Here is a 15,440-nt window from a genome sequence, read left to right as displayed (position 1 = left end):
GGGTCAGCTGGGAATGTGTTTTCTTGCATGTATGTACACAGTGCAATTAAAGATATGAACAGCTATTGGTCTGGGCAGAGATTTTCTGAAGCTGCAGATCAAACATATCTGTCCCTGTGGATTTTTGAACATCAGTCTCACACTGAAATATTTCTACCGAGCTAACATGGATTACATTATCCTTCTGTGGCTTCAGGCACCAGTGTTTTTACTTCATTTTTTGATCATTTTGAAGATTTGTATGTAACAGTAAATTAAGGCTTTCTTCGCTTGATGGTCTGAAAAGAAGTGGCCATCAATCAGTGTTAATTATTGTAGCTATTGTGACACTACTGGGTATGTTGACTTTGCATTTTCCACTTCCATTGTAGAGATTTATGGAATTGAGGAGTCGCACAAAACATAGTATATTGGAGCAATAAGCACATGCTCCACGCTGTGCCGCCTTCCAAAAGACATGATTACATGAATTATTCATCAAGTTAGATTTTGAGCCAGACTAAAAACTATAATGCAAAAATTAGCTGCCTGAAACATTTATCACAATAAAATCTTTCAATATTGATAATAATTGATAATTGCTAGTGAACTATTTTAATAGAAAACACAGAAAAATATTTCATTTGAATTTAACCATATAACTTTGGATTTAATCCCTTTACTGCATTTGTTAAGGTACACGGGCAATAATTTAGTTGATAACAAAATGGTGGAAAATCAAATAAACACAAACAGTGGATAAATGTGTGACCTCACCTTGATATACACTACCGTTCAAAAGTTTGGAGTCATCCAGGCAATTTCATGTTTTCAATGACAACTCACACTTTACACTGCACAAGCCAAGTCTCCTGCAACTATATAGAAGGATGATACTCCTCACTTGTGGTTTTTTTAGCAAAATAAAAGGATATTTGATTAAAAAAAAGCTGTTTAAAATACCGATTCCTGCATCAGAATGAAGGAACTGACACACTAACTGTGCTACATTATATCTGTAATGTTGCACTTAGAGGGGCTGCACAGTGGTATAGTGGTTAGCACTTTCGCCTTGCAGCGAGAAGATCCCTGGTTCGCGTCCCGGCTTTCCCGGGATCTTTCTGCATGGAGTTTGCATGTTCTCCCTGTGCATGCGTGGGTTTTCTCCGGGTACTCCGGCTTCCTCCCACAGTCCAAAAATATGCTGAGGTTAATTGATCATTCTAAATTGCCCGTAGGTGTGAATGTGAGAGTGATTGTTTGTCTCTGTATGTAGCCCTGTGACAGACTGGTGACCTGTCTAGGGTGTCCCCTGCCTTCACCTGAGTCAGCTGGGATAGACTCCAGCCCCCCCATGACCCTAGTGAGGATTAAGCGGTGTATAGATAATGGATGGATGGATGTTGCACTTAGAGATTTTGCTTCAGTGAAAAGTGCATTAAAAATAAATGTCATTATATTATATATATATATATATATATATATATATATATATATATATATATATATATATATATATTAATACTATTGCGCTTAAAGTAACTAATTTATTCATGTGCTAACATAACTGCACAAGGGTTTTCTAATCATCAATGAGCCTTTCAACACCATTAGCTAACACAATGTAGCATTAGTACACAGGAGTGATGGTTGCTGGAAATGTTCCTCTGTACCTCTATGGAGATATTCCATTAAAAATCAGCTGTTTCCAGCTACAATAGTCATTTACCACATTAACAATGTCTACACTGGATTTATGATTAGTTTTCTTATTTTCACTGAATAAAACTGCTTTTCTTTCAAAAATAAGGACATTTCTAAGTGAGCCCAACTTTTGAATGGTAGCATACGTTAAATAAAGAAGGCAAGTAAAACACAGAGGTGCACGGAGAGCAACCAAGGTGAAGTCGCCACACCACACTGAAGTTAGAGGTAAGACTGTCTGGCCTGGACCAGGTAGCAGATTTCCACACTGAGGAACCTTCACAGAAGCCACAGAGAGAGCAACGGAGGATGAAGGCGTTGTCTCATCATGGATGTGCTATTATGAGAGAATGCTTCAAGTTACATACAACCAAACTTTTTGTTGTTTGCCGTTTTATCTGTTTGCATTTAAGTGAAACCATTAAACATTCTGTTGAATGATTTTCTTATTCCCGTTTATGAAGTGTCTGTCGCCGGAAGATACTGACATCGTTTTATCCCTCAGATCTCCTGAAACAGCCATTTGCATAAGTGAAGTAGAGCTCTTCAGCCAGGGAGACTTACCATTTGTTGTTACACTGTCAGATATACTTATTTCTGAACACAAGCCCAAGAAAAACTCTAACAAGGCTGCAAAGAACATGCATAGAGAAATGTAACAGACCATATGTGACCATCCTCATGGTAGCTGGCCAGTCCTAGCTGTGAGTGTAGCTGCCAATTATAGCACACAGCTAGCAGCCTTAGTAAGTACCACCTGTGCTGTGGCAGGCTCGAGGAATTCCACTCCTGTACATGATGTCACTGGCAGTGATGTTTCAAAAAAAAAGTGTGTTTTTGGATGTAACTCAAATTACCTGGTGGCTTTTAAGGCATGTAAACACATATTGTCAAATTATCATTTGCATGAACCCATCAGTAAAAATTCAGTAACAAGATTAGTAAGATTTGTGCCAAATGAAAACATCCCTTCAAGCAGTTACCTGCAGCAATAAAATGCTCATTAGCATGGCTTATTGAGGTCTTGCCTGTAATATTGAAAGATTTGAGTAAATAATGAGATTGTGTCATTACAGCTTGCATTAGTTTCAGAAAATGTCTGTGTTTAATTTGGCTTGGTAATCATCATCAAGAAGCAAGCGTCAACAAAAACTGAATTCATCCTGATTTTGTGTCTCCTTTTCCAACAGTTTTATAACCAGACTCATCGCTCTTTTCATTTCCACTTTTACTTCTCGTTTACCTGATTGTACTGTGCCCATGAGATGAGTTGGATACATCTCTCCTTCCCCCAGAAAACCTGCTGCATTGCATAAAAGAATCGAGTGGGCACCGTCTCTGCCCCCAAACCAGATTTAGGAGCCCAGAAAAATCAACACAGAGAGACAGTTTTAGGCTGCAGTGCACTAATGTTTGTGTATCTGCATTTGCCTTTAGGTGCCTGCGTGTGTGTGTGTGTGTGTGTGTGTGTGTGTGTGTGTGTGTGTGTGTGTGTGTGTGTGTGTGTGTGTGTGTGTGTGTGTGTGTGCGTGCGTGCGCACATGCTTTCCTGCCTGCTGATGTGTGTGAGAATGTGTGTGTGCATGTGCCTGTGTGGGTGTACAGTTTGTGTGTGTCCCTTCTCCAGGGTCTGTAGAGGTGTTTTATAGCCTTTGAAAATCTTTGCATTTCCATCAGATATTTTTCAAGGTTTTGTGAACATCTTGTCACAGTCAGAAATTGTCAGTCTGATAAAATAAATTCACCACTAACCCAGCAAACCCACTTGACAGTCTTAGATGTCAGTGCAGACACTTCTCTCACTCTGAGCAGCTCGAAGCGCGCTGCCACTTCTTCCTCCTCCTTGTCTCCTTGAAGACTTCTGCATTATGTGTTTTCTATAAGTCTGTGTGAAGTGATTTTTTTGATGCTGTTGTGTTATTGGACTGAGGCTTTCCTTAATATCCAGGCCCTTCTGCAGTGACTGGGATGAAGCACGAGAGGTGTCTGTTAAATGTATGCACTGAAATTGCAACATTGAATAATACCAGCTTTGATTTTTAAAAAGATACTGTAAAGAGACAAAAATGTGAAAATGCACAATTGAAAGTTTACAAATGCATTTGTGAATTTAGCGACCCAAATCTTATTGAGCATCTCTGGGATGTACACTTGAACAAACATGTTCAGGATAAGCAGTACTTAATGTAATAGAAACCATATTTGGTAAAACCTTAGTTCACATTTACTTACCAGGGATTGGTCGAGGCTTCTCTTCTGGGGAGTTGTCATGTCAGATATTTTTATATACTAAGACAATGGTCTCACCTTTTTCCAAATGAGCCCTACAAATTCTCTAATGTACAGTAACCCAAATCGTACCAACTGAAAGATTCCAGTGTTTGTGTAGGACTCCAAAAGGAGTTTCTGGGCCTTTATGGTGTTCTAGTGTTTGTCTGCATTCATGATCCTACTAGGAGTTCAACTTCACCATTAGTAAGTAGCTTAGGGGCACGAACATATCAAGTTTGGAGAACATTAAATAATCTACACAATATTTAGATCATTTCTTGTCTCATGCTTTATTTAGATATCAAATGTGAAACAAAATTTGACTCTGCACGCATGATTTCTACATCATTAATTGTTGCAATAAAAACTGCAAAACAGGGTGTTTTTATTGATTGCCTGTCTTGTACTTGTAGTCTCACAAAGCATAAATCACCCCACTAGCCGCACTCTGTTGTGCCTTGTCAAAAGCATAACATACACTACTGTTCAAAAGATTGGGTTCACTTAGAAATGTCCTTATTTTTGAAAGAAACATTTTTTTTCAATGAAGATAATATTAAATTAATCAGAAGTACAGTCTAGACGTTGTTAATGTGATAAATGATTATTCTAGCTGGAAACAGCTGATTTTTAATGGAATATCTCCATAGAGGTACAGAGGAACATTTCCAGCAACCATCACTCCTGTGTTCTAATGCTACATTGTGTTAGCTAATGGTGTTGAAAGGCTCCTTGATGATTAGAAAACCCTTGTGCAGTTATGTTAGCACATGGAGAAAAGTGTGAGTTTTCATGGAAAACATGGAATTATCTGGGTGACCCCAAACTTTTGAGTAGCAGTGTAAGTGTTATCTTTTTGAAGAGTCAGCAAATGAAAGGCAAATTCCCATGCAGTTTGTCTGTTACAGTAGAAAGGTGCTGTCAATTCACCTGGTCGTGAGCACCATCCCTATTGTGAAATGCAATGGCTAAGGCTGGTAAAAGGCATGAATGGGTCATTCTTGCCCTCTTGCCCTTCCTTTTCATATACTAGTAAGTGTGTAATGGTTGTGCCTGAAGCTTTGATTAATCTGTTGTTAACTAAATGAGTAATGAAAAGAGAATCCGAGTAATTTCACCGCTGACGCCAAGATGGCTACCTCATAGACGAAAGGTTACTGACTCCTATTGCCGTGGGCCAAAGGTAGCTTGTCCAGTCACAGAGGAAGAATAGGACGTTATTTAGTCCGCACAGTTAACAAGCAGACTCATGTGGGCCTCTGAGGACCCTCTAGGCTTTTGGAAATGAAGAAGGCAATCAAAATGGAAATGTTTGCTGCCTTTGAAAGTGCATTTGAATCCCAAACAGTTCTTCTTGCCCTCATCTTTGGCTTTGATAATGAATCATGGCTGCCCTCTTTCCAATTGAGCCTTTATCTGCTCTCACGCTGTCACTGCACTGCCACACACCCTCTCACTCACATATACACACACACAACCACACAAAAACAAACAAACTGAGCTTCGTCACCATCCACCTGAGTCACAGGGGATAATCTCTCTGGTTGATGAAGTCACAGGCAGCCCCGTCACTGTACAGCATGAGTGTCTGTGTGTTTACATGCGTGCATGTACACAGTCTACTGTAAATATGTCATACAGTAGGTTGCATTGCTCAGAGGGTTTGTGTTAGGCAGCATGTCTGCATGATGACTCCAGTATGTGTGGGTAGTGTTGAGAGCAGTGTCACAAGTGGAGACAGAAGCAGGGACTCTTCAGGGTGCCACTTGGAAAGTAAAACACCATTATGTCTAGATTCTGAGCCCACCCACAGGAAGCTCAGTTTAAATCACTTTGAAGCTAACGCTGGCATTCTGATAACACGGTCACATTATTAAAGATACAGTACCATTCCATTGACATCCCACCTAATGTTGGCTGTATTTTAGAAACTAAGACATGCATATTGTATGTACAAGTATGTCAGCATGACCTAGATTCAGAATGTGCATACATATTTCCATCAGTCATTAATGAAGTCAGCACCAACAGCATGTAACTTTGGTCAGTGATCTCCACTGATATGATACACAAAGGTCAGTCTGCTAGTCATGAGGAGTACTACCACTCAGCCTGTACACACTTTATTTCATGTGTGACTCTGGAGAAGGGCTGCACAGTGGTGTAGTGGTTAGCACTTTCGCCTTGCAGCGAGAAGATCCCTGGTTCACGTCCCGGCTTTCCCGGGATCTTTCTGCATGGAGTTTGCATGTTCTCCCTGTGCATGCGTGGGTTTTCTCCGGGTACTCCGGCTTCCTCCCACAGTCCAAAAATATGCTGAGGTTAATTGATCATTCTAAATTGCCCGTAGGTGTGAATGTGAGAGTGATTGTTTGTCTCTGTATGTAGCCCTGTGACAGACTGGTGACCTGTCTAGGGTGTCCCCTGCCTTCACCTGAGTCAGCTGGGATAGACTCCAGCCCCCCCCCCCCCATGACCCTAGTGAGGATTAAGCGGTATATAGATAATGGATGGATGGATGGACTCTGGAGAAGCTTTGTTGAATCTGAGAAAATAACCCTGTTGATATCATCAAAGTTATCACACTTAGGGTTTGAGGACTGCAAATTTCTAACAGGAAGTCTGTGTTTCATACTTGGGGTGTGGGATTGTAGGATTCTCAGGTGGGGAGTGTCTAATAATAGATGCTTCTAGTTGCACTGTGGAAATTGTTGAATTGTGACATTTTTTCTCATCTATACCACACTACAGCCTCTAAATACATAAAAGTGCTTTTCATAGGTTTCTGACCGGTGGATCACGCCTATTCGGGGGGGGGGGGGGGCAAATGCAGCAAATTTTCAAAGGACACTTTTTATTTTAGTGTAGCAGAAACTGAAAACTGAGCAGTTATGAAACAGATCAATAACTTAAAGGATAACTTTAGTTTATTTCAACCTGTTTTATTTTATATTGATGTGGCCTTAGTAGATCTTTGTGTTATGCTAACTTTACAATCTCCACCTCTGTTGTAGGTATGGACATTAAACAAGGAGTGCACAACACATTGTATATTAAGACGACATTCACTCCCTGCAGCTTTCCAAAAAAAATTGATGGTTACATGAATCATTTTATATATTTTTGAGTCAGATTTCATTTTGAGAATGATAGGTTGTGTCAGTTTGATGCTCGGCCATATTTATTGGAACCCGAGTCCACAGACCAGGAGCTAAGACAAACAGAGACAAGACACTGTCACTGCTGCTCACTGTCTGGTCAGATGTTGTTATAAATATATTTAAATATATATTTCTCCATTTCAGTAACCCTGAATAATTGTTTTTGTTGTCGGTTTTAAATAGAGAACGGATTCTCTTGCAAACCCATGATAACTTAAGTTCCAATAATTAGTATGTTAATTTTCACTTAATGAATAAAAATCAAAGTGTTGATCAGCGGTTTGCAGTCCTCACAGTAAGCCCAGTTTTATTGTTTACATATATACACGAGGCTCCACAAGGGTAAGCATGTTATGGACTTTAACGGAAAAGTCCAAGAGAAGCACAGAATGTGCATCTGCACAACGACTACACTACAGTGGCAAAAATGTGCATGCTCTGCAGCAGTGTGCATGTTCAGAATACATAGATATAACCGCCTTCATATGTAATGAACAAAGTCCTCCAAGTGGACTCCAGCGGACTAAAAAGGTTGTGTATAAACAACTGTCCTGGTGTATGCAGCTTTCTGTGCACATGTCCAGAAGGGAGTTCAGTAAAATCCGGAGAGGATTCTGGATTTGAACCCACCCATAGGCTGAGTATCATGTCACAAAAAAAATAACCTGAAACCTAGACAAGGTCATTATCAATGTTCTAGACCTTCTCAAATTTGAAAATTTGGAAGTTTTAGATGTTGGTGCAAGAGACCAATGTCTAATCAGCCTTCATTCAAATGAGTGTTCCAGGGGCAAAAACCACTGAAATCCAAATGCATCACAGTTGTTCAGTTGCCTGCCATTGATACAAATGAATGACAAACACACCACCATCTATTTTGTGGCTCTGTCCGCATTTCCATCTGAATGATATGGAGCTATTCTTAGATCTGTGGGAGGATAGATGGGCATCATTTAGATTTCATTTTCAAAGGCTTCTTCCCTCATTGCTGTAAGCCATTTTCAATCGACCATTTGTTGGTGCACAGCAAAATGCACAGGCTAATGCTAATTATGTGCACAAAACCTACTGTAAATGGTGGGTTTGGAGTTCTTGAGAAAAGGATTTTGACTATGAAAATGGCTCCATGACATCTTTCTGTGTGAATAGGGCCTTTTTAATATTCAGCTGAGTCTCAGTTCCAAGAAGATGTTAACATATTTCAATCTTTGTCAATGAGTGTGATCATTATCTTTATCTAATTTTAACAACCATCAGTTCACACTTCTCTGTTACATGATGAGCTGTTTCTTTTAGCTTGATAACATTTCATTCATGATTCAGATGTTTAAGGCCATGTGTTTATGTGTGGTCACAGTGTCTATTCATTGTTGACCTTTTCCTGGCCTCTATGAAGACATTGGTTTTCCCCTAAACATGTGGGTTTTGGTCATGACAGTAAGGTGGAGAGCATCAGAATGTACTCCACCTTCCTCTTCATTACTCCCACAGTCTTTCCTTGCAATTGGAACTTTCAGTATTGTGCAAATCTCAGTGTTCTGTTTTTGTCACTGCCTTTCTCAGCCCGTTGCAACAACAAAATGTAGAAAATATTTGAGCTGGATGATGTGATAGAATGGGTGGGATCATGACTGTGGTCTGTGACTCACTATGTATGTTTCACCTTTACTTTATCACAATTTCCCATCGTAGTCTTTCTGGCCAACTGATAAAGAAGCCCACAGGCCTGCATCTCGGCATATGTGATCTTTGACATTTGACATAATGTTGCATGATGCATGCTATTTACATACATCATCCGTGCTTAACCCGACCACTTGAGCTTTTGCTTTTAAAAAGACATAACAGCATTTCTTAATGTCCTGTGACTATTCTGCTATAATGAAGAATGTGATATAAATAGAAAGCAGCAGAAGAAATCCCCCTCTCTGTCTTAAAATGAGCATTAAAAGCCAATAAGCAGTTTCTTAAGACCTTTAACCCATCCTCAGGGTATTCCCTCTGTTTTTGCCCCAGATCAGAAAAAAAACGAGAGAGTGACTACTCCAGTTGGTTAGTCACTGGAGAGCTGCAGCAGCAGATTTCCTGATTAAACAAGCATGCACTAATCACTAATGGAGCTGTGCTGCAGGATTAAATCAGGAGGACATCAAAATAATAATTGAACAAGTGAAGGAGAATGACGAGGATGCCACAGGCGTGACTCAGTCTTTTTTAAAGTCCATAATTCAGGTACATTGCAGCAAATGCTGAGGTGCTCCGTATTGTTTTAGTTTGCACTGTAGTTAACATTAACCTCTGTAAAGTCACATGAAGTCCTGCATTGGTCCTGAACCATGGGATGGGTCTGAGCTGCCATAAAATATAGAATAATCTGCCTTAAGTTGAACTACATTGGAAATAGCTCAACTGACCATACATAAATATAGTATAAAATAATGATATATATATATATAATATACTGTAATATTGACCATTTCTGCACTAACTGTTGCCTTCTTTATCCAATCAGTGCTCTGGGAGGCTCCTCTGCGCTTCATATCCCAGCATTTCCCAGTGGAGGATGCCTAATTGATTATGTCCCTCAAGTGTGTCAGTTACTCACCAACAAGGTAAAAGTGTTTGCTTTAACTCATTTTACTTCTTCTGGTTAGATGTTCTATATGTGTGTTTATTATTTTAGGTTTTTTGTAACCTTTAATGTGTTGGTATTTTAAGAAGAAGGTTCCATACTCATGTGGGTGCATGACAGGTATATGAATCATTTATGGCATATTTGTAAGCCTTGGTGCAGCAAAGCATGCATCCACTGAGGGATGTCTTTTTTCAAGCTGTGTGTGTATTCATGCACGTGTGTCTGGCATCTGCCAACGTGGGCGTACTGGCCAACCTCCATAGGCTATCTGAGTGCTCCTTGGCCTCCGCAGGTTGACAAGTAGATATGCAGTGTGGACACGATGTAATGCCATTTCCCTCGAGGCAGCTGCCCATCCCCCGCACACTCTCACACACAGGCATGAACATAATGCACACGGATACCCTCCACCTCTTCCTGTTCACCTGGAATATGACCAGCCTACTCAGAGTGTGTGGAACACTTGTGTCCCTACCTGACCTCCATGTCTCGAGTGGTTCAAATCTAGTATTGTCAGAGCTGCTCCCTCCACTTCCTGGAAAGAGGCCATGGCCTGCAAGCTTGGAAAGGCATGTTGAAAAGCAGCGGCAATAGCAGATAAAGGGAGAGGGACTTAAGGAAGGAATCTTGTTCAGAATGTCACAATTTCTATTTTAAAGCACAAGTACAAAATGTTCAGTGTCAGATATCTACTACTTCTAACCCACATTCGTCCCACTGATTTCAAGCAAGGACACTGGCTCCTTTCAGTATGCAAAGTGTAATCAGTACAAAGCCTGTTGGATTGATGGACAACTGCTGTTGTGAAACAGCTTTGCTGGATTATTCAGATTTTATGAATTGATAGCACTGCAATGAACATTTTGCTCTCTTAACAGCAGTGTACATAGCACTGCAGTAAAGCATTAATGTTTTAAAGCAGCATTCAGATTGGTCAAAAAGGAAATATTCAACCTTAAATTTAAATAATTTTTTTTAGTTTAGAAGTACAAAAGCATTTATAAAACAAACAAATGTGGAAGCATTTTTATCTGACGCCACTGAAATCTATTCTGACTCACCAGACATAGACTGCTGGTATAAGCCTGCTGTTGGCTGCATATTTCACAGAGCTTTGTCCTCCCTTTTTGCTATCCATGTGTTACCATTTTTTTGTTTCATTGTGGAAAACAACATCAACCTCGAAGAAGCAATCTGCCATGCTGAAAATTACAAGTTTTACCAAAGGTTTAGAATATGCAATAGTGGCATAAGGTCACCAGTCTATCACAGGGCTACATATTGAGACAAACAAGCACACTCACATTCACACCTACAGACAATTTATAATCACCAATTTAGCTCAGCAGGAGAAGCCAGAGTACTTGGAGAAAACCCACGCATGCACAGGGAGAACATGCAAACTCCATGCAGAAAGATGCCAGGAAGGCCAGGACGCAAACCGCGGATCTTCTAGCTGCAAGGTGAAAGTGCAAACCACCAAGCCACTGTGCAGCCCCAAGACTATTGTGATTAACTGTAAAAAAAAAAAAAAATACAGAGCTTTTTTTTAAAAATTTCAGCAAGGAACAGCATAAAATCGGTACAGTTGCATATCGCATGTCATAATTAGTATTCTGTTTTTGTATCGTTTGCCCAAATGGTCACATGTATATAGTAAATAATAGGGGACCCAGAATAGACCTCTGGGGAACCCCACAAAACAGAGGAGGAGAGGAAGAGACAGATTAGAAATGAACCAATCCAGAGCCACAACACTGATGCCAGGTTTTTGATGGTGAAGCATGCAGCAAATAAAAGAAAATGTGACTTGTTGTAGCAATTAGCAATGCCTCTTACTGAGTAGGAGACATATGGCTCATTTCTTTGGCAGTAGTAGCATTGGGCATTCTTCAGTATTACTTCCAGCCTTCCCCAAAAAAGTGACCTTTGCCAGAGTAAGTAAAAGTAGTGAGTCGAGTCATTGGAGCAGTAAAACTGAGGCTGAAGATGCTGTCAGAGACACAAAGCAATATCCCGCTTCTGTATGTCTGTAAATGTTTTGGAAATTTGTCAGCTAAAGCCAAAAAAATATAATAAAGAAAACAGAAAAAAGACATTGTTCTAACATCTCAAACATTGTTGCAGTCTTTGCGAGGACAAGCTGTGCAGTCATTTTGTTCTTTTAACACCATCAGTTATTTCCTCCCACTTATTCCAGATGCTAGGATTATATTGACAACTATACTGCCACATACCTCAGCTGTGACAGCGACTATGATTATGCTGGGTGATGGCAGCACCTCGCATCTGCATTGTTCAAAAAAATATATTCATGAAAATGAGCTTCAGGAGCTAATGGACACTGTGACATGTATATATGTTATCAACTAATTCGATCAATTTCAATAAATAAATCCTCAGGCTTTCTTTGACATGATGGCAGTTAATGAATTGAGCGTGAGACACTGTAATTAATAACAGAATTAGTATATTAAAATGCGTCAGATGCTGTGACTGCTTTTCCCACTTGCCAGATTTTTCTTTGTGAGTTCATGGTCATGGCTAATTTCCTATGAGAGCATTCTTTTTACAGTGAAGTGGTTCGTTTGTTATCAAGGTAATGATCGATGACAGTATTTAAATTGTCGGCAGCTATACAGTTTGCAGACTGGGTTGTAATTGTAAGTGAAGTACTCTCAGAAAACAAAAACAATAGAAATCCCCTTGTGGTTTGATGCATGACTACACTGACACAACTCTGTTAATAATGGATGAGGAAAATTACCTTTTCATAGGAAGTGTAGACAACAGGTTGTTTCTGCTGCTGTGATTGCTAAAGAAACAAGCCACAACTATTACAGGGACAAACTTGCACAACTGCACTGTAATTTATTTACCTTTTACTAATACCTTTTTACGTTTACAGTGTGACATGCTTGAGATTCATATTTAATGATCTATTCTATCTGATCACAATGCAGGAGATCCATCCATCATTAGCTACTCCCATTTTACCCTGTAGAGAGTTGTGGAGGGCTTGAAGCTATCCCAGCTGATGGGTCTGAGTCCAGTTCCACTGCCGGTCCACCGCAGGGTTTGCCCAAAGAGACAACCGTACACGCAAAAACTCACAACCACAGCCAATTTAGAATCACTAATTAACCTGCAATGCATGTCTTTGGACTGTGGGAGGAAGCCGAAGCACCTGGAGAAAACCTACGCAGGCACAGAGAATATGCAAACTCCACAAAAAGGCAGCAGATGACCAGCAGGTTCGAACCAAGATCTTTTTTGTTCTTTGGCAACAATGATAACAAGAAAAGCACCCGGGGGAGCAGTACTCTGCCAAGGCTGCTCAATCGTTGTATGATTTCCTACAGATAAGTCCCGATAAGACTGCAGTGGTCGATTTGTAGTAGGATTGCAATCATGTGATCATCAGCAGGCAGCTGATGTAGTGTTCTCCTGTTGTCATAGTTACAGTGACGCCGTGCCCTATCTCACAATAATCCGGAAATCTTTAACAAATCCGTGGGTCCAGACTATAAGCCACATCACTGCAAAATCTAATCACTTGGTCCTTGTGTCACCTCTGACCTTCCCTGAAAATTTCATCCAAGTCCGTTATTCCATTTTTGAGTAATGTTGCACACAGACAGACAGATTCACAGACAAACGTACGTCGATCGTCGCATAACTCCGACACATTCCTTGGCAGAATAGTAACTACTGCCACACTAGAGCCGGTCCGAATAGCAATATCTGGGCTCCGAATATTCGGCCCCGGTTAATGACGAATATCCGAATATTCGGTTCGGTTCGTAACATCCGACGGGGGGTGGGAGGTTTGTAACGTTCAACAGCGGAGAACTGACTGACTGACGGACGGACAGACAGAACATAACAGAACCATAACGACTGAATATTCTGATATCCGGATATTCAGGTCTAGCCCTATGCCCCACTGTGCAAATTTGTTGAATTATTTTCCTAAACTAGCAAGTAATACTAGCAAAGGTGCCACATCTATACTGAAGAGATCAGATCAATACTTGAATGTTTTGTAACCAGTTTTCCAGTAGTTTTTAGAATATCAGGGACATCTACAGAGGAATCTGGCAGAGGAGCAGCTTTAGATGACTGTGAACCCAAACATCTTTGCATTTGTGTCGCTAAAGATTTGTTCAGTTCAGCGCTGCTGTCAGAGTAATGGTGGTGGCACTAGAGAGCACAACACATGAATCATCAGGCTGATTATTCTATACAGTGACTTCTTCACTGTACATAAGAAAAGAGCAACGATTTGTGCGAGTGCATTTCCCAGCAGCTGAGTAGACGGCAAACTCAAGAATGAGTCATGATATTTCTAATATACTGTGCGTACTTACTCCTTTCATTGTTAGGTCATCATGAAAGCTTTGTTTTAATTATTCTGAAATCAAGTACACAACAATGTCTGAGAGTGTGATTGCCATTTAGTGATTATTCTTTATGTTGTTCAGGACATTTTTCACTAAACGATTGGGTTTTTATGTGTATCGATCACTGAGATGACAAAAGTTGTTGATTTTTAAAATCAGTTTGTACTCAGATGTTGTGAATGCCTATGTGACAGAGAAGAGATTTCGCAACGTTAAGCACTTCCAGCGTTATTGCGTCACACACACCCCAGACACATGTACAAACACAATAACTGGAAGCAGGGGCGAGGGAGTCATGGGTGCGGGCAGGTTTGAATACCTGCAGAGCAAGATCACCTATCTTGCATCACTCAACCTCCAGGCAGCCAATAGAACGACTCGGCTGCTAGTCACATTGACAGTGGGGGCAGGAAATCCTTTCTCGGTATGGGTGTGAAAGTTCAGTGATCTGCAGTTCCCTTAAAACAGACACGCACACACACACACACGCACACACACACACACACACACACACACACACACACACACAGTGTAATTAAATAAACAGCTTATTGAGTATGTGGCCTTGCAGCTTTTGAGAAAACTAAATTGCCGCCTCCACTGTTCCATGTAAACATAATTGAACAGGAGGCTGAGTCACAGTGCGTGTCTGTGTTTAAGAGTTCTTGCAGAGATGAGACCCATCATACACACAACTGTGTATCAGCGATTACTACTTTCATCTTTCACAAAATGCTGCCATTCATACATGGTTGATGAGTAATCACAAATATGCACTCGCAGTGTGTAAGGCAGTACCATCTCCAGCTTAATCATGATATATGCTGCCCTCAAATCAACCCCCACTTTAACTGCATGATTTGGACTGCTGAGGGCTGCAGAATGAATAATCAATGCCTGACTTTTATTTGGCATTACAGATACACTGACACCAACATCATATTACATTATTACATTACTCTTGCATTGCTGGAGCACAGGCTCAGTATTTGCCTTCTTGAAGATATGTGAACCTGCTCTGCTTCCTCCTTCAGTTTCATCTTTAAATTGTCCACATTATCTGCAATTTGCAACATATGTGAGATCTGTTTTCCTTACGCAGATACAGTAGAGAATTTTTTGCAGTATGGATAGGACCTGATGCAATCTGCATAAAATATTGTGTGTTAGGTTGTCGTCTTGAAACTGTCTTAACAGTCGTCGCCTTCTGATTATGACTGATTACAATGTGACCTTTTTAAATGTGTGAAGACTTCAGAAGTGTTTTTTCTACCCGGACCTTGGAAG

General features: G+C 40.4%; 1 protein-coding gene across 1 annotated transcript in view; it reads left to right on the top strand.

Annotated features, from left to right (window-relative positions):
* The window catches only part of babam2 (BRISC and BRCA1 A complex member 2), a 110,680-nt gene that overhangs the window by 80,088 nt on the left and 15,152 nt on the right, over nucleotides 1-15,440 (top strand). Inside the window, exon 8 of the mRNA XM_023274276.3 lies at nucleotides 9,628-9,727. Coding sequence (XP_023130044.1) covers nucleotides 9,628-9,727 — 100 coding nt within the window. The remainder of the gene's footprint in view (nucleotides 1-9,627; nucleotides 9,728-15,440) is intronic.

The sequence above is a fragment of the Amphiprion ocellaris genome, chromosome 20, assembly GCF_022539595.1.
Source record: "Amphiprion ocellaris isolate individual 3 ecotype Okinawa chromosome 20, ASM2253959v1, whole genome shotgun sequence".
NCBI classification, from domain to species: Eukaryota; Metazoa; Chordata; class Actinopteri; family Pomacentridae; genus Amphiprion; species Amphiprion ocellaris.
This window is presented reverse-complemented; position numbering and strand designations above follow the sequence as displayed.